At 46.2% G+C, this 24,244-nt stretch overlaps 1 protein-coding gene across 1 annotated transcript in view; it reads right to left on the minus strand.

Annotated features, from left to right (window-relative positions):
- Positions 1-22,547, minus strand: part of LOC149298591 (translin-associated factor X-interacting protein 1-like) — a 66,467-nt gene extending 43,920 nt beyond the window's left edge. The window contains exons 1-4 of the mRNA XM_089487328.1: positions 22,540-22,547; positions 17,514-17,640; positions 6,220-6,313; positions 2,031-2,227 (exon numbers count right to left, since the gene is read on the minus strand). Coding sequence (XP_089343454.1) covers positions 2,031-2,227; positions 6,220-6,313; positions 17,514-17,640; positions 22,540-22,547 — 426 coding nt within the window. The remainder of the gene's footprint in view (positions 1-2,030; positions 2,228-6,219; positions 6,314-17,513; positions 17,641-22,539) is intronic.
- Positions 22,548-24,244: the final 1,697 nt, after the last annotated feature.

Consider the following 24,244-nt stretch of genomic DNA (forward strand, 5'->3'; position numbering starts at 1 on the left):
CAGGAATATTTTATTGCTTAATAAAGAATATATAGACCCTTCCATTTGTTTTTAGATGACTTTAAGTGGTATGCACACACTTTTTAAAGGGTTGTAAAGGCATAGGTTCAATGAACGCAAAGAGACTTTGGTGCCTTAATATGTGGAACATTCTACTTGCATGAACGTCCAAAGACTGGTTTTATGTATCTTTTGTAATTTTATGTAAAATGTTTTAATTCATTGTATCATTTTAAATGTTCCATTAAATCCTTTAACCTGCTTTAAAGTATTTATTTATTGTACTGTAGCATATAGTTAATAAAATTTGCAGCTAAAGATCTGGTTTCCTGTTCTGATTTCCTGTGTATGACCTTGGCTACGTTCTCGATCCTGATTTGTGTACCGGACCCCGGCATGTCCCTTTCCAAGCCGTGTGCCCTGCCTGAGGGCTTCCAAGCCGCCTGCTCTGCCTGAGGGCTTCCAAGCCGCCTGCTCTGCCTGAGGGCTTCCAACCTGTCTGCTCTGCCTGAGGACTTCCAAGCCGCCTGCTCTGCCTGAGGGCTTCCAAGCTGCGTGTTCTGCCTGAGGGCTTCCAAGACGCGTGCTCTGCCTGAGGGCTTCCAAGCCGTGTGCTCTGCCTGAGGGCTTCCAAGCCGTGTGCCCTGCCCTCGCTACAGTTCCCCTGCCAGTGGGCTTCCTGCCGTGTGCCCTGCCAGTGGGCTTCCTGCCGTGTGCCCTGCCAGTGGGTCTCCAGTTCCAGGCTTGTCTGGCAAGACTTTCCAGTCCATGTGTTACGATAAACTGTATCCTGTATATGCTTTATTCCACTGTATATACCAGTTCTGTTCCTGATCAGCCAGCTTTCATCAATTGAATCTATTCTTGGATACCAGCCTGGTGTGAGACTGTTATCTCTTGTCTGTACTTACCTGTCTGTCAATATGCATCTTAAAAGATGAGAGTTGGTACTGTGTTAGCTGTAGATTTACAGGAGACAAGTGGAGTTTGAATGATACCTTTATTGGCTAACTGAGTAAATATAGATTGCAAGCTTTCAAGACCTCTCAGGTCCCTTCATCAGGCATGTTATACAAAAATGTGGAAAACCTCTCTTCATGTATCCGTCAAACAACATGGTTAAGATCAGTCAATAGTGTTAAAATCAGATGTGGATTGGAGTCATCAAATGGAGGTGTCAGGAGGTATTCACACCTCCGTTTGATGATGCCAATCCACATATGCATCTTGTCACACTAATCATGGGAAAACTGGAACACTTATGCTGAGCTGGAGCAGCTCAGACAGCAGCATAATCAAGTACCAGCTGATACTGAAAGACAAAATGCTTAATCGAGAAAAAACCAGGTTAGAATCCTGAAGCAAATACACAATTGGTACGAGACTCAGATGTAACACAGGAAAGGTAGACATGGAGTCCTAGGTTTAAAAAGTCATGAAAACAGCTGAAACAATGTCACAAATGGGTCGAAGGGGAAGAATCGGGTGTGGATGATGTGATGGGTTTTAGTGAGAAAGGCCCTAAGGAGGGCTTTCCCATGAAAAGGAGACCGGTCTCCAGGGAAGAGAGGGTAGTCCATCATCAGAATTCCACCATAACCACGAAGCTCAGTCCTGACACAGGACTTTTAAAATATGTCTTTTTTTCTAGTATTCTACCTCTTGTACTCTAGCATGCAGAATGTAACATAATTAACTAAAGAGGTTTTATGAGAACTACACTTCCCGTGTTATGATTGAATTTTCAGAGTGAATTACATTTATTGCTTATTCATAGTAGATTTTTTAGAACTATGCTCAATAGTGGGGTTTCTCTTATGCAGGGATTCTTCAAGTGTGTTTTGTGATCCAAGGACACTCCAGCTCCCTAATATTTTTACATGCATTTGTTTACTGAAACAATAAAGTTAAATCCCTTACCTTTAGGAGAAGCTGCAGCTATAGAGGTGCAGTGTACCGCCCCTCCATTACTCATATTCTCCCTTTGTATTCACCCTACTCAGTGCCTGTATGCAAACAAAATAAATCACCTGAACTTGCAAAGAGTGGTTCTCCTCTTTCATTTTATCAATAACTTCCATCAAGCGATGTTTCTCCATAGTGAGAGTCTTTATTTCTAGCCTTTCTTCTTCCCGCATCGCCTGGATTTTCTGGTCACAATGCTCGGATACAGACATTAGCAGTGTTTTCAAGGCTTCTAATGAACATATCTGTTGTCTCTGGTGGACTGTAAATAGGTAAAGAACATTAGGAAAAACATAATTGTGAGTTTTTAAAGTAAATTAGAAAAATGGCAGCTGCATTTAAATGTTGATTCATTTAAATGGCCAATGTAAAAATCCAAAGTCAAAGTATGGACTAACAGTTGTACAACAATCTCAGTGTAACTGTGTGGTCATTTTAACAATAAAGAATAATAACAATTCTGGTTATTATTCTAGTTATAATTGTGAGGCACATTCCCATCACAAAGAAAATTGTGCATTTTTTCCTCCTTCCCTCTCTTTGTTTCTTAACTCCCACCCCCCTCCATTTTTTCATTCCTTTATCTCCCTCTTCCTCTCTACCCTCTCTCTCTTGCTTGCTTCTCCATCTATTTTTACTGAATTTCCTCTGTTTACTATTTTCTTTCCCAATACTCCTGCTTTCCCTCCGTTTCTTCTTTTTCTCGCTATTTTTCATCTCCTCTTTTATATCCCTAAAGCACACTCCCCCATGCACACACCATGCTCAGCAGACCCACAAACCACAACCTGCCTTCATTGCACAAAACATAAATCTACAACCCACCCACAGCCTGCGCTGGGGGAAATTAAAACAAAGAGCAGAGCAAAGTACAACAAAGCAGCAGCTTACCTCTGCAATTATTGGTCACACTGGGCTTAACGTAAATGTCCGATCAGACTCCATTGGGCTCTGATTGGGTCTTTGGTAAGGCATGCCTATCATGACTGAAAAGTCCCATGGTGACAAGGCTATTATATGTATATTAAAAATATATATACAGCAATAAGTGTCAGGTCTAAATAAATTTGCTACAAACCACACTTAAGGTGTGCCCCTTCAATACACCCAAAATCTGAACACAACAAAATAATAGTAAAGTGGGTGAGCAAAGGTATATATGTGAACAAAAAAATCAATACATTCTCAATATGTGACCCAAAGTATATAAATACCGCTAGAGAGGTACAATACCGCTAGAGAGGAACAAAACAAGAAACAATATAGTTCATATATACAATATACTATATATATTCTTCTTCAGTTTTTTTTAAAAATGCAAGTATATGAAAAAAACCTGAGAAAAATAAACACATAGCACAAGCTGAATAAATCTTTACTATTTCACAACCAATTCTAAACAAGGTGATGCATCTTAATTAAAAGATGAGAACAGTAAGGTTTACAGTGAGGCCATCTTGAAGTTTGATCAGTGAGCGCTTGTTACTCATCTGCTTCAGACTCGCATATCTTTCTACATGGAGTACAATTTCTTATACTTTGATGTTGTGTGAGGCTCTCATCTGGGCTTAATAAGTTTATTCAATTTATTTATTTATTATTTTGTTATGTGTATATACACTCACTGGCCACTGTAATAGGTACACCTGTTCAATAGCTTGTTAAAACAAATAGCTAATCAGCCAATCACATGGCAGCATGTAGACGTGGTCAACACAACTTGCTGAAGTTCAAATGGAACATCAGAATGGGGAAGAAAGGAAATTTAAGTGACTTTGAACGTGGCATGGTTGTTGGTGCCAGATGGGCTGGTCTGAGTATTTCAGAAACCACAGATCTACTGGAAAAATATCCAGTGAGCGGCATTTGTGTGGACGAAAATGCCTTGTTGATGTCAGAGGTCAGAGGAGAATGGGCAGACTGGTTCAAGGTGACAGAAAGGCTACAGTAACTCAAATAACCACTTGTTACAACCAAGGTATGCACCATCTTTGAACGCACAACACATCGAACCTTGAAGCTGATGGACTACAGCAGCAAAAGACCACACCAGGTACCAATCCTCTCAGCCAAGAACAGGAAACTGAGGCTACATGACTTGATCCACAGGGATTTGAATCAGCAACCTTGTGGATGCCAGATGAATCACCTATCCTCTACTCCACCAGGTGGATCTTGGGTTGCGGTTTCATTCTGCCTCTCCTTGGCTATGTTATTCCTGCATGCTCTTGACGCACCTGCCCCTCGTTTAAGCAATTAAGGCCCAATATAAACCGGCCATTATCCTAACCTCATTGCTAGAGCATTGTGTTCCTGTTCTTGTATACTGGTTTGCTGCATCTGATCTGTCTTCTGTGTTTGACCCTTGGCTTTGGACTCTGATCTCGTTCTGGTGTTTGTCCCTTGGTACCCCGTTGATTGTGATATTCTGGTTTCTGACCTTTGGCTTGAACTGCGAATATTCTTCGGATCATCCTTTGTACCATACAATGGTCAGCATCAACTGCTGCCGTCTGCCAGTCCGCTACAACCTGCTGTGTGCCCTGCCAGAGGGCTTCCAGCTGTGCTCCTGCCGTGTATCCTGCCAGAGGGCTTCCAGCCGTGGTCCTGCCATGTGCCCTGCAAGAGGGCTTCCAGCGGTGCTCCTTGCCGGTGCGCTTACAGTTTCCTGCCTGTACTGAGCTTGTCACCCCAAGTTTATATCATGCTCAGATGGTGCCCAAGAGTAAGACTAAGGCTAAAGTGGAGAGCAGCCCTGAACTGGATACATCATCTGTCTGCCTACGGCTATGCTCAGAATCCGAACCTGCATCGAGACTCTTACCTGATCCGGCACCCAGTGCCCTTACACTACAATTCACACAATTCCAAAGTTGGACAATGGAAGACTGGAAGAACGTTGCCTGGTCTGATGAGTCTCGATTCCAGCTGTGGCATTCAGATGGTAGGGTCAGACTTTGGCGTAAACAATATGAAAGCATGGATCCTTCCTGCCTTGTACTAATGGCTCAGGCTGGTGGTGGTGGTGGTGTAATTGTGTGGGGGACATTTTCTTAGCACACTTTGGGCCCCTTAGTACCAATTGAGCATCGTTTAAACGTGACAGCCTACCTGAGTATTGTTGCTGACCATGTCCATCTCTTTATGACCACAGTATATCCATCTTCTGATGGCTATTTCCAGCAGGATAATGCACCATGTCAAAAAGTTCACATCATGTTAAACTGGTCACCAAATCTCAATCCAATAGAGCACCTTTGGGATGTGGTGGAACGAGAGACTGGCATCATGGATGTGCAGCCAACAAATTTGCAGCAACTGTGTGATGCCATCATGTCCATATGGACCAAAATCTCTGAGAAATGTTTCCAGCATCTTGTAGAAAGTATGCCACGAGGAATGAAGGCAGCTCTGAAGGCAAAAGGGGGTCCAATCCTGTACTAGCAAGGTTTACCTAATACAATGACCAGTGAATATGTGTGTGTGTGTGTGTGTGTGTGTGTGTGTATATATTGTGACAAACCCTATAGCATGAGGGCCATACATGTCACTTTTAGGGGTCCTAAGCACAGTCCTCTAGGGCAATCAGAGTCAGGAACAGCAGCTTTTAACAAAACATGCTTAAACCGCTTAAACCCCAAAACCAAATCATAAAAAGAAAACCTAGCTCCCAATTGGAGCCCTCTCTAACTGAACTATGCTGGTCCAGACTGACCAGCCTAATCACCCACTACCTCAACCTCCCAGCCAGACCCAGCTACGCCAGGCTCTGGAAAACCTCCCCCAGACAGCACACAAAATGTCCAGGCAGGTATTGCCTCACTTGGCTCAGGGATGGTCTTCTTGTTCAGGTCCTCTCCTTGCCCTGGGAGCGCAGGGAACTTCCTCTTCCCCCAACAGTCTCTCTGAGTATCAAGCTCCAGGGGTTTTTAATGTCCAGCACCTGTGCCTGATGCCGGCTCCATAGGAATCCCGGACCAGATCCTGCAGATTTCTTGCCTCCTGGAAAACCCGGCATGGAATTTCCACAGCATGGGGAAACGGAGCATTTGCCCACCCTGCTCTCCAATTGCTCCACCCATATGTATAATCTGCATAGCAGCTGTACTCAGGTGCCATGCTAATCATATCTCCCTGGGGTTCACAGTCTCACAATATATGTATATACATATATATATATATATATATAACATTACCAAAACATTTTTACAGTATGATACCACAGCTGAAATATTGCTTTAAACATTTACCTACCTAGGGTGATTTCATACTCATTCTTAATAGCAGAAAGCAGTGGCTTGTAGGTTTTAAAATGTTCAATAAAGTAATCAAAGACTTCTCTGTAGGTCTGAAAAGAAAAACAAATGTTTTACCCCAAGTGTGATAAAAAGGTCACCTTACCACTAGAAGTTTAAATCTGATTATGTTGTTATAAGACAATATAAGTACCAAAAGGTTGTCTCTTTTGGGGCACCTGTACGCTACATTATTTCTACTCTGAGGCTCAAGCACAGGAAAGTTCTTACACATTATAACATTTCTGTAGGGAACTCACAAGGTACGAACTTTGCTTGGTCCTCATTCTTCTAAACCCAGTTAAAAAGAAAAATAAATAACAATTGCAATAAGCCCATACATCTAGAATAAAGATCTAAGATAACTCCAGGTGACACAAAGTATACAAGGAGATATATTCAATTTTAGGTATGTTTTGATTATACTTTTTAGAAGACTTTCTATATTATTGGCAAATATGAATCATTAGTCCAAATCAATGACTAGTCTAGTTTCTGCATTTCTGCCAAGAAAAACTTTAAAAAAAACTGAATTGCTACAAAGTAGTAACATGTGCAGTTCAGCACATTATGCTTTGTTTCCCCTCACAGATAAACATATCCAGGCAGCTGATTTTGAGCAAAACAGGTTCAATTAAGCGAAACTAGCTGTTAAAATCTGTCTAGATACCACTGAAACAAACAATATAAAATACAACCTTAACACGTATTTAAAACCCTACACATTACCATCATATGCACCTTATGTGTTAAGTATGTTGTGTATGTACAGTATATACCAGGGTTTGACAAACCACTTCCTGGCAACCAGTGTTTTGCTGGACAAGGGGGTAAAAACTGGCAAGGGCTACCATTATGAATCAGGTACCTTACACTTTTCTGCAGGGGCGCAGTAAAGAGGGTGCTTTGAGGCACCCAGCAGAGTCACATAATGGGACCCCGCTGGACGCCTCACGGCACCCCCCTATGTTACAGTATCGCATTAGCATGAGTGTGTATGTTACTGTGAGGTGTTAAGTGTTTGTGAGCATAAGGCTGTTACCATATGTGTCTGTTACTGTATGGTGTTAGTGTGTGTAAGAATAATTGTTAAACATATAAGCATGAGTCTTTCTGGTGTCAAATACCCCATGTGATGAAGGTATTAACTACAGTACAGTACAAAGTGGTGCAGCACTGAAGACCTGTATGTTTTACTTTGTATTGTCCAAATAAGCATCCTTTAACTGCAGACCAGGGGGTAATATATGAAAAAATCCTGCTATATACTAACAATCGATATATTACTACATAACGTTAACATGCACATTTTCCATCACGGTACCTCTTTATGCTTTGAAAGTATATCGTATGTGCTAAAACAGTATCACTGTGTCTAAATTTCTTGCAATGTCATATTTATATATATATATATATATATATATATATATATATATATATATATAAAGAAAATAACAAATAGCCCTGCACTCCTACCTAAACATAAACAAGGTGACAAATACTAGATTCCTAGTTCAAAAAACATGGTGCCCGGTGCTTGGATGATAGCAAAGTAACAATAATCTAAAAGTAGTGAAGACAGCACTCACGGTCTTCAATAATGCTTCATTTTTATTTGCAAGATGCTTCACTACTTTTAGATTATATAGATATATATATATATATATATATATATATACCGTATTTGCTCGATTATAAGACAAGGTTTTTTTCAGAGCAAATGAAAAGCACCCCTCGTCTTATAATCGGGGTCATCTTATAATCAGACCTCAAATAGGTCTGACTATGAGACTAAGATCCAGATCCCCCGCAGCCTCCCCCCCAAAACTTACCGGTGCTTCTGATTCCCCGGTGTGTAGTCGGGGCAGCAGGTAGACCTCTACGATATTCGCGTAGGCAACTTCCGCTGCAGCCAGAAGGAGGGTCCGTTAGCAGCAGGGTTTATCTGCGTCCATCGCGTATACACCCTCTGGCTGTCAGAGAGGAGAATTCTCTCTTACAGCCGGAGGGTGTATGCGTGATGCTTGCAGAAGCGGCACAGCACACAAAAGCTGGCTGTTTAAAGACAGGACGGCAAAGCAGGACATCGGTAGGGCAGCGGCTCCCAGAGCCAAGAGCTTGTATGTCGGTCAGTGCACGGAGCAGGCGGGAAAAGGTAAAAAGGTCTGTGGTTCTAAAAAAAAATGGGGCTGGCTGGTGGTATGAATACACAATGGGGTCATGAAAACATAATAGAGGCATCAAAGAAATGGGGCAACAATACATAATGAGGAGAAGGTCCCAGCCTCATTATGTATTGTTGCCCCATCTCTTTGATGCCTTGTGTATTAATGCCCCCACAACCTACAGTGGGGGAAGGCAAGGGACACAAGGTTGTGGGGGCATTAATACACAAGGGGGACTGGCTAGGTGCATCACTTACATCTTTACTTAAAGCACCCGTGCTATCTGGGTGCTGGCTGGGGCATTGCCTGGATGTCAGGGTCCGCATCTGGGTCCGGCAACCCGAGGCGGCACCTTACCTGGGTGCCCGCTCCACTGTCCGTCCGGCTTCTGGTAGGCGCGCGCCCCGTTGCAACTTTATTGTTCCCCGAAACACTGTTCGCGAGAACACGATTCCGTGACATCACGCTCGGGGCGGAGCTTCCCTGGAGCAGCAAGTTTAAAACCGAGCACTGAGGTGCTCAGTTATTGTGCTTCCCTGCTACATCCTGAGTGCGTGTTTCCTATTATATATTTATATCCGTGTACCGACCTGGCTTCCCTCTGACTTCGCTCCTGCCTGACCCTTATCTGCTAAAGGGCTTGTGGTTTTTGCGTGTACCTACCTGGCTTCCCTCTGACTTCACTACTGCCTGACCCTTTTGTACCTGGCTGCCCGCTCGTGTACCGTACCTCGGGTTGTGTCCTGACTATAGATAATGCGTTACTGTGCGATATTACCTGGCTAGGGCTCTGATATAGATAATGCATGTTACTGTGTGATATTACCTGTGCCTATGCCCTATTTGGGACATCTTTGAACCCGGCCACTTCAATTTACCCGATGAAACCATATACTTTTGAAAACTAGACACCCCAGTGTATTTCAAACCCCAGTGATTTTACCACCAGCTCTTGTCAAAATTTGAGGTAGCAATTTTTTGGTGTTTTTTTCCAGAACTTCAGGTATGAGTTTATAGCTTCTTGTCACTGCCAACCAACACCAAATATATGTTCAGCAACATCTTCTGAGTACGGTGTTACCATCCACATTTGGGAGGTGCAAGAAAAAACAAGTAGGCGTTCATTGCTAATGAGCTTCCGGTGAGCTGGCTTCTATTTGTTTTTTCCTGCATTCTAACCGCTGGTTGCGAGCTGCCAGAATAACCCGACACCCGAAGCTAGAAGTACAGCTGCATGGTCCGAGGGCATGTTGATCCTCCACGTTGTCTCACATTTGGGAGGTGCACATTTTTTTTATTTGGCCAGTTTGTGCCTATGCCCTATTTGGGACATCTTTGAAATCAGCCAATTTAATTTAACTAGACACCCAGGGTATTTTAAATGCTGGCATTTTAACTCTTTTCATATCAAGAATTTTAGGAAGATAAAGTGCCAATTTTAGGACTTGCTAGAAATTTTTATTTTATTTTTTAACAATTTTTTTTGACATATTTGCTTTGAAATGGATGATTCCCCTAATGATATCATGATAACATCACCGGGGTCTTTTTATTTTTATTTATTTAACTATTTTTACATTTGCTATTTTTCTTATCTTTCTTATTTTATACTTTTATTTCACCGATCACATAGTGATTAGTGAGTAAAACTTTTTTACTTTGAATGGACACTGCCATCTTGTTAAAAGCAGCATGTCTTCAACAGGTGACAGTATGAAATGCTCCTAGGAGCGATCAAACAGGGCCACTAGCTTTTTTTTTTTTGGTTTAACTGAATGCTTCTATATAGAGGAATTTCAGCAACACTGGCTAATCTTAGGAGGTGATCATAAATTGTCGCCAAGGTGTTAATGTGACAGGTGTTAAGTTCACAAAAAAAACTCCACACAAAAATGATCATTTTATTGGTAGAATAATCCCTAATGCCACATCCTGAATAAATCCATATATAGAACTGCAATCCATGTACACAATGGCATACCAAGGATTTCCCAAATTATTTTTGGAAAAATACAATATCAGATGTCATCACTGAAGTAAGTTAAGCCCACCTGACGCTTAAAAATATAACTATGGGGCGTGGTTAGCCTGCCGACGAGAATGGCTGCTTAGCTTGTGAGCTCCGTTCCACCCGCTCCTAAACTTGTTCAAAAACACCTTCTACACCTGACATGGGCAGGAATAAAAAAGTGCCAACGGACCCGGGTACTCCGGGGACCGCCAGCAAGGCTCCCGCGGCTTCGCTGAGGGAATATTTCCAGACTCCAGCCCTGCTACACTCTCAGCCGGAGGACTCCAACATGGCGCCGTCTCCCGCGTGCTCCCAGGCCTCAAATGAGTCCTCTTCACAGCAACCGTTGAGTGGCTCCCCGGAGCCTTCTCCTCGGAACTGGCGCCGCATCTTCTCCACTTTACCTACCAAAGATGACTTCAGCCTTCTTGTCTCCGAGGTGAAACAAACCGTCCGTGCGGAAGTTACGGCTCTGCGCGCTGACATTACGCGCCTGGATGCCCGACTCTCGACCGCTGAGACCCGGACGCGAGACGTTGACCGCCAGCTTACGTCTTTCCAGCGTTCCTGTACCTCTCAACTTACTCACCTGTTTTCTCATCTGGAAGACCTTGAGAACCGGAGCCGTCGTTCCAACATCCGCGTGAGGGGTCTGCCCGAAGGTGAACGCCCTGAGGACCTCCGACGCCTTTTGGACAGGCTGTTCTCCATGATCCTGGGCCGGCTTGACGACCCCAACAGGCCACCTATTAAGTTCGATCGCGCTCACAGGGCCCTACAATATAGTGGCGGCCCTGGAGATCCTCCGCGGGACGTTATCTGCTGCCTGCACCACTTCACCCAAAAGGAGGAGATCATGCAGAAAGCCAGGGCCCAGCGCTTCTGGACATTTGATGGGCACCAGGTTTCCCTCTTCCAGGACCTGTCCCGCTACACGCTCCAAGCTCGCAGGGCTCTGCGGCCTGTCACGGCGGTTCTGCAGGAACGTGGGATCCCCTATAGATGGGGATATCCCTTTGCACTGACGGTGCGCAGGGGCTCTACTGCGGAGACAGTGCGGACTCCTGCGGATGTGCGCCCATTCCTGCAGGCTCTGGAGCTGCCGGAGATCGCCGTGGAGGACTGGCTCGACAGGGACCCAAGACCTGAACCGCGCCGACCAGCCGCCGGGGTGCATGGACGCCGACAAGCTGGACCCCCCCGTCGAGCCGCAGTGGACGACACTCCAGCCAAGCCTTAGGTGGAGGGCTTTGCTCTCGCCGCTGCGTCTCCGTGGCCCGGCGCCGAGTGCTGCTCTACTGCACCCGCACCGTTTATGGACGTCCTCGCTCTCTCTCCGAGGCTTTCTCCGGGACTAACTGGGACTTACTCTCCCTGCCGTGTTGTCCGCATGGCCCACGTGAGCCGTTCTTTTTATTTTTGTTTATTTCTTCCTATCTCCGTTATTTTATAAAGTGTTGATTTCCAACTTCACCTGCCTCTCCCTCTGACAACAGCCATGTTAGTCGGTCAGGCTTGACCTAACGCTGTGGGTCCAGGTAATACGGCAGTCACTTTGGCTTCTAATCACCAGACACTTCTGCCGTTTTGTTTTCACTTATTTCATATTACTTATAATGCTACGATTTTCTATCTAAGATATTTTTTTTTTCTTTTTTTTTTTTTTTTTTTTCTCTTCCAGGTATTTCCCATATGTAGAGGTTTTCTTGTTCTCTAACACTGCATGTATTATCCAGAATGCATGATATTGGTTAATTATATACATCTCTGTGTCTACATACTTTTACACACCCGCATGATATATGTACGCACACACGCATATTATATATCTACACATTCACACACGCATATTATATATGTACACATACACACGCGCATATTGTGTGTACGCATACGCACACACGCATATTATATATACATATGCCCGCGCATATTAGGTGTGTACATACACATGCGTGTTATATATACACATACACACACGCATATTCTATTTGCACATGCACACGCACGTCTCTACACGCATGTGCCTTCCTCCCGCGTCGTTGTTATTTGATGTTTTTTTTTATCTATCTATATATCTCCATATGTGCATATATGTGGTCCTATTGACGTTGGCTGCTCTCGGATCTTTAATGTTCCTCTGGCGTCGGACGTGGGGTCTTGTCTGTCCATGCCTGATTGCCCTGCTGTGGCATTTGTTGGTTGCTTGTTAATTCACATCTGGCTATACTGCCTTGCTCCGCATTACACTGAACGATTGTTATTTGTTTTTGGTGTTTCTTCTATATTGTTTGTATCACAGGGCGGGTGGCGGACCGTTCCGTGCTGCTCTTTACTAGATACAGGTCGCGACTTCGTTATCGTTGCGACGCATTCTTCTTCGGTTGCTACTCTCACTTCCCCACGGGGCTCTGGTGTCACTCCCCCTCTCTCTGGGGTTCCTGTCTTCCCCCTCTGGGTCACAGGTTCTGCCCGGTAACTGACACTTTCACCCCACATTGCTTTTGCCCTCTCCCTCCTTTCCTGTGGTTTCCTTTCTTCCTTTTACCGACCTCAGCTCCACCCCCCCGCACCCTATCCTTCTCTTCTCGCCCTCCTTATCCGGGACGTTGAGTTCATTGCCTTCAGACATGGCTTACCGATCGGCCCCCTTGACGGTCTACACCGTTAACGCTAAGGGGCTGAATATCCCTGAGAAACGCTCTAGGGCCCTTAGGGAATTTCGATGCCATAAAGCGTCTGTTGTTTTGTTGCAGGAAACACACTTTAAGGAGGGCCAGGCACCTACCTTCAGGGACTTGCACTTTCCCACGGGATACTTTAGCAACAATGCGGAGGCCAAGTCTAGGGGCACGGCTATCTTGATTGCCCGATCGGTCCCCTTCGTCCTCAAAGCTACTTTACTAGACGCGTCGGGTAGATACACCTTTGTTAAAGGCCAGCTGGCGGAGGTCATGTTCACCTTTGCCAGTGTTTATCTCCCAAATAGGGGTCAACATGCTGCCTTACGCTCCGTCCTCGCCTCCCTCTCTGACTTTCAAGAGAGTGTATTGGTACTGGGTGGCGATTTAAATGTCCCCCTCTGCCGCGAGGTGGATACCTCATCGGGATCCAGCTGCTCTCCCCTGAGCCAGTTGCGTTCTATCCGCGGCTCCTTGGCGAACCTCCGCCTTGTCGACTGTTGGCGCTCCCTACACCCTACTGATCGCGACTACACATTCTACTCCTCACCGCACAATTGCTACTCCCGTCTAGACTATATTTTTCTTGCTCAGTCCCATCTTGACCTTTTACGGACTAGCTCAATTCTCCCGATGACATGGTCAGACCACTCCCCGGTTTCCGTGACCTTGGACTCACCTTTGTACAGGCCTAGGGAGTGGACGTGGCGACTTAATGACTCTTTCCTACTTGACGATGCTCTGGTGTCCCAGACTAAGCTGGAGTTGGAGAGGTACTTTGCTGAAAATGATAGGCAGGAGACGGCCCCCCCGGTCCTTTGGGAGGCTCATAAGAGCGTGATACGGGGATTCTTTATTCAGCAGGACTCGCAGCGAAAGAAGGCTCGTTCTCGGGAGGTTGACAGGCTTACCGGGCGCATTATGCACCTGGAGACTATTCATAAACAATCCCTGACAGGCGACGCTTATCATGAACTTGTGGCCCTACGGGGTAAACTCAGTGACTTATTGAATTCACGGTTTCGAAGGGCCTCCCTGTACAGCCAGAAATTCTTTCAGGAACACGGCAACAAGTGTGGCAAACTGTTGGCTAAACTGATTAACCCCCTGAAAAGGGCCACGCACATCCACAAAATCCGCACGGCCGCGGGGGTCGTGTCGCCCTTCCCTTCTAAGATAGTAGAGGCGTTCCACGCCTACTACTCTTCCCTCTATGGTTTATGTCCGGGGGGATCCCGGACGGCCCCGCATTCTGCGAGCGAGCGTCTCCGCCAATACCTGGCGCGCCATGTTAAACGTAGTCTCACTCGGGAACAGGCGGATGCGCTTGAGGAGCCACTTTCTATCGAGGAGCTGTCCCTGGCTTTGCGGGCTACGCAAAAGGGGAAGTGTCCGGGCCCGGACGGCCTGCCTCTGGGTTATTATAAAACCTTCTCGGACCTGTTGCTCCCTCGTCTGCTCACGGCTATGAACTCTCTCTGAGAGAGTCATCGCCTCGCCCCTCAGACCCTGGCGGCGACGATCACAGTCATACCCAAAGAGGGTAAGGATCCCTGCTTACCTCAGAGTTATCGGCCCATATCTCTGCTGAACGGCGACCTGAAACTTTTTGCCAATGCGCTGGCGCTACGGTTGGCACGGTTTCTTCCACAATTGGTCCACCCGGATCAGGCAGGGTTTGTCCCTAGGAGGGAGGCTCGGGACAACACTGTCCGGCTTTTGAACATCATACACAGAGCGACTGCGGGCTCCCGACAGGTTCTGCTCCTTTCCACCGACGCCAAGAAAGCTTTCGACAGGGTGGATTGGACATTCCTACACACTACGTTGAAATATCAGGGTTTGGGCCCCTTCATGTTGACGTGGATTGGGGCTCTGTACACTGAGCCTACGGCCCGTGTTCGTGTTAATGGTGCTCTCTCACCGCCGGTACCTATTGGGAATGGCACGAGACAGGGCTGCCCCTTGTCCCCACTGTTGTTTGCGCTGTCTCTCGAACCCTTCCTGGAAGCTATACGCTCTAACCCTGATATCCTGGGGTTTCGGGTCGATGGAGTGCAGCACAAGGTCGCTGCCTATGCAGATGACCTCCTCTTTGTGGTTGAGAATCCCGTGGTCACGCTGCCCAACATTCTTGCTGAATTCCGCTCCTATGGCGAGCTCTCCAATCTCAAGATTAATTACTCCAAATCTGAGATTTTAAACATATCTGTACCCCCGCAGCTGGCCCAGACGCTCACTACTAGTTTCCCCTTTCGGTGGTGCGCTCAGAGGATGAAGTATCTGGGCATCTGGTTGACGCCTACTGTAGACGGGTTATTTCGGGAGAACTTTATCCCTCTCCTGTCAACGCTGTCGGCGGACCTTAAACGGTGGTCGCCCTTGTATATCTCTTGGGTGGGCCGAGTTAACGCTGTTAAAATGAACCTCCTTCCACGGGTGTTGTACCTATTTCAGACGCTCCCGATCCGAGTACCTCACGACTTCTTTGATGCCCTCCGCTCTGCTGTGACTCGCTTTATTTGGGGCAATAGGAGCCCCAGGCAGAGGTTTTCGCAGCTTACTCGGCCCAAATCCTCGGGTGGTCTTGCGCTGCCTGACTTCTACAAATACTATCAAGCCGCGCACCTCTTGCGGGTCATTGAATGGAACATGGTAGGTCCGGCTGCAAAGCCATGGGTTGCGTTGGAGCTAGGAGAGTTGCGAAGCAGTGTGCTCCATGCGGTGTGGGGCCCTAGAGCCGGTTTGGGGGTGGGGCGCCACCCGTTCCTCTCGCCTACTTTGGCGGTGTGGAGGGCCACGCCTTCGCCCCTGCTACCTCTGTGGGGCAACCCTGATTTCGCCCCGGGCCGCGATTGGGCGAGGTTGGAGTTCTTGGGGCTTCCCCCGCCGATTCGGATCCGGGCTCTGCTGAGTGATGGTGGGGTTGTGCCGTTGGAAGCGTTGCGGCCGGGAGTGCCACTTACCTGGACGGAGCGCTTCACATATCACCAGGTTGTGCATTACATCTCCTCACTTCCTACTTACCGTGGTTTACATAGGGACCTGACGATTTTTGAGGGATGGTGCGTTGGGGAGCGCCCTCCAGCGGGGGCTATCTCATCACTTTATTCCTTCCTGCTCGCTGCTCCCCTTCCCCCGAGACCTTCTTTCTGTGAGACATGGGAGACCATATGCGACACACGACTCTCTGACGCGGACTGGGAGAAAATTTTTATTTTTACACACAAGAGTTCTAAAGCTACTAAAACACAAGAGACGAATTACAAGCTCTTGACGCATTGGTACCGTACGCCCCAGAGGCTACATTTCATGTTTCCGCATACCTCTGACAGCTGCTGGCGGTGTGGCAAGGACGTGGGTACCATGTTGCATATCTGGTGGGACTGCCCTGGGATACGGGAGTTCTGGAAGGAGATCCACCGGATACTCTCGGAGCTCTCCGATTCCCCCCCGCCTTTTCAGCCTCTACCTATGTTGTTGCATCACACCTCGCTCCCTGTCTCCAGATATAAAAAGTCTGTTGTCCGCCATCTCCTTGATGCGGCCAAGAGCCTCATCCCTTTACACTGGAAGAGCGCCTGCCCTCCGACCGTCAGGGAGTGGGAGGCCCGGGTTGAGGGGATCAGGGCACTGGAGGATCTCTCTGCCGCCTCTGCGCGGCAACGTGAGGGGTATACATCGACCTGGTATTATTGGTTGTCCTATCTGTCCCGACGCGTTTTGTAGGCTCTGTGGTCTGGTAGTCCCGGCCTGGCCCCTGTGTTGATGTATATTTCTCGCTTCCACTGGGGCTTTGTGTGCTCGGAGCCGAACCCTGCTTGGCCCTACTCTTGTCTGTAATCCTCTGGTTGTTATTGTTATTTTGACGCTCTTTAATGGCTCATTTGCCCGTATGATGTCATGCGTGTCCTCGATTGTCCCTTCCTCACCCCCGTCCCTTTTTTCTTTCTGTATCCCTACCCCCTTTCCCCTCCCCATGGAAAATGTTGAAAATCTTAATAAACATTGGATTTTGAAAAAAAAATATAACTATAAACATATTTATATTTAACATAGCCTCCAACACCTACAAATTCCAAATATTTAAGTGTCACAACTGTTTTTTTTTTAGAATATGTAATTAGGTGCTTAACCCTCTATAAACCCATATCTCTCTATGCTTGATTAACAATACCTACAAATAAATCACTTTCTTTATAAAAACAGTATCATAATCAATTTCTTTAATAAATCAGATTTATTGATGTTTGTTTCTTTCTTGCTGTATCAATCAGCATGGTATCACTAGGCCATTCTCGCACAGGACGCAGACTATATCAGGAGCATGTACGTTACAACTAGATAGTTGTATGGTAGTTCCTTTACATAGTTAATGTATTGTCATCAAGTTTACCTGTAGCTTTAACTCTTGGGCATTTTCTTTAGTTAGGTCCAGAAAGTGAAGTTCCTTCCTCAAGTAGGATTCAAGTTGTTCCAGGTACCGTGGCTTAGATACTACATTAGCTTTCTGTCTGACAGCGCTATATGTTGAAAGAACAAACAATTATAACTTTATTACTCAGTTTAAAATAGCGGATCAAAATTATACTTTATTAAGTGGCAAAAAACTTCAGTTAATGCCAAACATAAATTCTCAGTTAATGACATGTGCTTTTGCTAATGCCATCAGATATGGCATCACAAATGACATTGTAAATTAGATAGCAAACACAACAGAGGGTTGTAGTCAATGGCGTATATTCAGAACAAGGTCTTGTTACCAGTGGGATACCTCAGGGATCTGTACTTGGACCCATTCTCTTTAATATTTTTATTAGTGATACTGCAGATGGTCTTGATGGAAAGGTATGTTTATTTGCTGACGACACAAAAATTTGCAACAAGGTTGATGTTCCTGGAGGAAAAAGCCAAATGGCAAAAGATCTAGGTAAACTGGAAAAATGGTCAGAGCTGCGGCAATTGGCATTTAATGTAGATAAATGCAAAGTAATGCACCTGGGGCATAAAAACCCAAGGGCAGAGTATAGAATATGTGATACTGTCCTAACCTCAACGTGTGAGGAAAGGGATTTAGGGGTAATTATTTCTGAGGATTTAAAGGTAGGCAGACAATGCAGTAGAGCAGCAGGTAATGCTAGCAGAATGCTTGGTTGAGAGGTATTAGCAGTAGAAAGAGGGAAGTGCTCATGCCGTTGTACAGATCACTGGTGAGACCTCACTTGGAGTATTGTATACAGTACTGGAGACCGTATCTCCAGAAGGATTTAGAAATGTTGGAGAAAGTGCAGAGAAGGGCTAGTAAAATGGTTTATGGATTCCAAGATAAACCTTACCAGGACAGGTTAAAGGATCTTAACCTATATAGCCTGGAAAAAAAGACGTGACAGGGGGGATATGATAGAAACATTTAAATACTTAAAGGGAATCAACAAGGTAAAGGAAGATAGTTTATTTAAAATGAGAAATACTACCACAACAAGAGGACATAACCATAAACTAGAGGGGCAAAGGTTTAATGGTAACATCAGAAAATATTACTTTACGGAAAGGATAGTGGACGCATGGAATAGCCTTCCAGCATAAGTGGTAGATGTAAATACAGTAAAGGCATTTAAGCAAGTATGGGATAGGCATAAGGCCAAGCTAGATATAGGATAAGGGCAAGTACTAAAGGAAAGTACTCAGAGGTTGGGCAGACTGGATGGGCCTACTGGTTCTTATCTGCCGTCACTTTCTATGTTTCTATAAAAAATTACATGATCAATTACCCAAGAATTACTTCATTAATCCCCTCAAAATACGATAATATGCATGTAATATGTAAAATTGTACTTCGCAAAACATAATACAGAAAACGCAACAACCAACATAGATATGTCCTAATAGTAACAATTCACCAATAACCAGTCAAAGCTAAAAAAAAAATAAATAAAAAAAAAGTTTTACTGATGTTTTAATTTTAGTTGCAAATAATAATCATTGTAATCTAGCGTCAAACAATGCCCCTGATAGCCCTAGAGGTTTAGCAGCACATAGACATGCTAGAATTTTATATATCATATAAGTTTGGCATTAATAAACATTTTGTACTAATAAATGTCCTTTTTGACTGATAATAAACTCAATGAATAAATATATGGCCATGGCACATGCCACTCAAAATTGCATGTAAGAAATGTAGGGATGTACAGTGAGAGGATTTTAAGGATCCAGCTGGCTGACGCAGGTACTGTATATATTGTGCACAAGTTTTAGGGCAGGTATAAAAAAAAGTTGTAATGCAAGAGTGCTTTAAAAAGTACACATCCTATTAGGGCTGCAACTAACGATTATTGTAATAATCGATTAGTTGGCCGATTATTTTGTCGATTAATCGGATAAAAAAAATGCACTGACATAATAATAAAAGATACAATAACCCAAACACAGTGTTTCTCAAACTAGGTTTTAATACAAAGTTACATATCAATACATATCAATTCATATGTTAACTATTTTTCATATTTAATAAAAAACTATGAGAAAAAAGCCTTGTTTATATTTTCTTTTATTTACCAAACTGCCCCCCCGTTATGCACATCTGACCCCCAGCTTGCCACTCTGCCCCCAGATATGCCTTATACCTCCTATATGCCAGAGATTCCACTGTGCCCCCTGACATGCCACTGTGCCACCAATATGCCTTATACTCCTTATTTGCAACTGAGCCCCCTGATATTCCTTTTACCCCCAGATATGTCTTATACTCCCCTGATATGCCTAATATCGATATGCCTTATACCCCCTATATGCCACTGTGCCCCCTGATATGCCTTATAACTTCCAATATGCCACTCTCCCCCATTTATGCCTTATACCTCCCTATATGCCACTGTGCACCCTGATATGCCACTCCACCCCCCATAAATGCCATGCACCACCCTGAAATTCATTATACTCCCTGATTCACCACTCTGCCTCCCCAGATATGCCACTCTGAAATTCATTATGCCCCCCATACACCACTCTACCTCCCCATATACACCACTCTAACTCCCCCAGATATGCCACTCTGCCTCCCTGAAATTCTTTACACACCCATACACCACCCTGCTACCCTGAAATTCATTATACCCCCCATACACCACTATAACTCACTCATACACCACTCTGCCTCCTCCCCCCTCCCATACACCACTCTGCCTCCTCCCCCCATACACCACTCTGCCTCCTCCCCCCTCCCATACACTACTCTGCCTCCTCCCCCCTCCCATACACCACTCTTCCTCCTCCACCTCCCATACATCACTCTGCCTCCTCCCCCCTCCCATTCACCACTCTGCCTCTGTCCCCCCTCCCATACACCACTCTACCTCTCTCCCCCTCCCATACACCACTCTGCCTGCTGTCAGCAACAGAGGTTCACAAGACACCAGGGAGTCGGGTAGAGAGGCAGAGTGGTGTATGGGAGGGGGGAGGAGGCAGAATGGTGTATGGGTGTGTATACACCCCTCTTCCTCCTCCCCCCTCCCATACACCCCTCTGCCTCTCTAACCGACTCCCTGGTGTTTTGTGAACCTCCGTTGCTGACAGGCACTTTCACTGGAGCTTCATAGAAGGCTCAGCGTAAGGGAAGGGGAGTAACAGAGGCTGTCTGTGCGCATCGCGCAGACCCCCACCAGCTGACAGAGAGGATGATCCTCTGCAGGAGACCTTCGATTCTCTGTCAGCCAGTGGGGGTCTGCACGATGTGCACAGACAGCCTCCGGCGCTGCATCGTAGAAGCCCCAGCGGAAGTGGAGGGAAGAGGCGGAAGTTGTCTGTGCGCACCGCACGGACACCCACCGGCTAACAGTGAGGGGAATCCAGGTCCCCTGCAGCGTTGCAGGGGATCTGGATTCTAGTGTTATAATCCGATCTCTGTTTGAGGTCGGATTATATAAGGAGAGGAGTTTTTCAGAGCATTTGCATAGTTGTTGCAGCCCTACATGCTATTGTTTATTTGTATCCTTTAACAAAATGCAAAGTGAATGAACAGCAGAAAAAAATCTAAATCCAATCAATATTTGGTGCGACCACCCTTTGCCTTATTAATATTATTATTTATTGTTTTATATAGCTCCATCAAATTCCGTAGCGCTGTACAATGGGTAGACAGGATATAACAAGTAGTATGTAACATAACATATTGACTAACAGAGACAACAGGTGAGGAGGGCCCTGTTCAAACGAGTTTACAGTCTAGAGGGAGTTAGGGTGTATTGCACAATACGTAAAAGTGCCGTTGTTAGGGATAGACCAGCCAGACTAGTAAAAGTATTGCAGGAGAGGGACTAGGAAAGGTGAGCTAAAGGAATATGGGAGGGCGTACGTGTGCTATGTTGTAAGCATCCTTAAAGAAGTGGGTCTTGAGAGATTTTTTAAGGAATAAAGGCAGGGGGAGAGATGGATAGACTGGGGGAGGGCATTCCAGAGGATAGGGGCAGCCCTTGAGAAATCTTGTAAGCGGACATGAGAGCTAGAAATCAGAGGAGAGGATAGAAGGAGATCATTGGATGAGCGGAGAGACCGGTTAGGAGTGTATTTACAGATGAGTGAGGAGATGTAGGGAGGGGAACCGCTGTGAAGGGCTTTGAAAGTAAGAGTGAGGATTTTGAAATGACACCTGAAGCGCGTGAAGACACTGACAGAGTGGAGAGCATGGACGAGAGCCTTAGTGGCATGCTGTGTTAGGAAGGGACGGATGCGGGCAATGTTTTTAAGATGGAGGTTTTTAGAGACAGACTGAATATGCGGTGTGAACGAAAGGTCAGAGTCAAGGGTGTCACCAAGACAGCATGCATGAGTAGACAGGGAGATGATAGCACCATTGACATTGAGGAAGATAGATGGGGGAATCTTAGCATTGGAGGGAGGGGAGATGAGGAGTTCAGTTTTTGAGAGGTTAAGTTTCAAGAAACGTGCAGACATCCAGGTAGAGACAGATGCAAGGCAGTTAGTTACACGATCTTAGACAGAGGGAGAGAGATCAGGGGAGGAAAGATAGATCTGGGTGTCATCAGCCTTCACAACAGCATCAATTCTTCTAGGTACACTTGCACAAAGTCAAGTATTTTGTAGGCATATAGTTAGGTGTATGATTAAATAATTATACCAAACAGGTGCTATCTGTCATCAGCAAAAATAGATATGTAGGATGAATAAAACTGTGTGCGCAACAGTCAAAGCAATAACAAGGCGAGGTTGCAGGCAATGGACGCCATATTCGAGGACCCTCATAAAGTCTCAACCGCTGAATCTGCTATCCAATCCTTAAGACAAGGAGGAGGAGTACATCTTACAGTTCAGAAGGCTTGCTATAGAAACAGAATGAAATGAACCAGCATTGCTTCATCAATTATGAATGGAAGACGGCGTTCAACACCAGATTCGGGCATTACGAGTACATCGTTATGCCCTTCGGGTTATGTAACGCCCCTGCTATATTTCAGGCCTTCGTCAATGACGTTTTCAGGGATATGCTCCTGTCCCACGTCATCGTGTACTTGGATGACATCCTCGTGTATTCTCCTACACTTGAATCCCATCGACATCATCTGAGGGCCGTGTTACAGAGACTACGAGAGAACGGTCTGTACGCCAAGGCCGAGAAATCCAGTCTGTCCTTCCTAGGATATATCGTCTCTTCCGACGGTCTCCATATGGATCCGGCTAAACTCGAGGCCATCACAGCATGGCCTCTCCCTCACACACTCAAAGCCATCCAACGGTTCCTTGGCTTTGCCAATTACTACCGGCGCTTCATCCAGAACTACTCCGCCATAGCAGCTCCCATCACCGCCATGACAAAAAAGGGGGTTGATCCTACCCTATGGACCCAAGGAGCCAGAAAGGCGTTTGACAACCTGAAACAAGCCTTCATCTCGGCTCCTGTCCTTCTACGTCCGGATCCGACAAAACAATATCTCCTGGAGGTCGATGCCTCTGAAACCAGTGCCGGGGCTATATTGTCACAACGCAAAGAACAAACCACGAAATACCATCCCTGTGCCTTCTTCTCCAAGCCCTTTTCCGCAGCCGAACAGAACTATGACGTCGGCAACCGTGAGCTCCTGGCCATCAAAATGGCATTTGAGGAGTGGCGTCACCTACTGGAAGGTACCGAACAACCTGTGGTCGTTGTGACAGACCACAAGAACCTTGCGTACATCGAAGGAGCTAAACGGTTATGTCCTCGCCAGGCACGGTGGTCCCTCTTTTTCACACGTTTTAACTACTACATCACCTACAGGCCAGGAACCAAGAACATCAAGGCTGACGCTCTATCCCGACAATTCGATTATCAAAACGATCGGCGCTGCGACGACCCCATCATACCCTCCACGCGGCTCATCGCCAGCTTGTCTACCCACACGATGAGCCGAATCCGTCCCAAAGGACCATTCCGTCCAATGAACGTCCTCCTCCAGGTCGTCTCCATGTGCCTCCTAAATATCGCACGGACGTCCTTCGCTGGGGTCACGATTCCCTGCTGGCGGGTCACTCTGGCTTTCAGAAAACTATGTTCCTCATCCGTCGTTCCTTCAGGTGGCCGTCCCTGGCCAGGGATATCCGGTCCTATCTCGCTGCCTGTCATACATGTGCACGACAGAAGTCCCCCCGGATGCGTCCACAAGGTCTCCTGCATCCACTTCCCGTTCCTACAGCTCCCTGGACACATGTCTCTCTGGACTTCGTCGTGGATCTACCTAGGTCCCAAGGAAACACCACCATCCTGGTGCGCCGGTAACCCCACCTCCGTCCCGCACACGGGTTGCCGACGGGTAACGCGCGCCGCTGCTGCACTTACCTTGGCCGCTCACGCTGGGTCCCCCGACGTCGGCGGCTCCACCTCCAGTACTGCCGCGGTCACTCGGGAGGCTTGCGGTCCTGCTTCATTGGGCGCGCGCACCCGCTCACGATCCAGGCGCGTCGCCACGCGCACACGCCGGGAAAACGGCGGAAGTGCGCCATCTGGTGGTGGTTCCAGCCAACGCACCTGAAATCAATTTAGGGCGCGACACGCTCTACGGCGCGGCTGATGACGTGAGTGGTTCCTTTTCTATTTAAACCCCGTTTGTTTGCCTTGTCTTTGCCCGTTCTAAA

Source organism: Sceloporus occidentalis, unplaced genomic scaffold, assembly GCF_023333645.1.
Source record: "Sceloporus occidentalis isolate IW3139 unplaced genomic scaffold, rSceOcc1.0.p SCAF_32, whole genome shotgun sequence".
Lineage (NCBI taxonomy): Eukaryota > Metazoa > Chordata > Lepidosauria > Squamata > Phrynosomatidae > Sceloporus > Sceloporus occidentalis.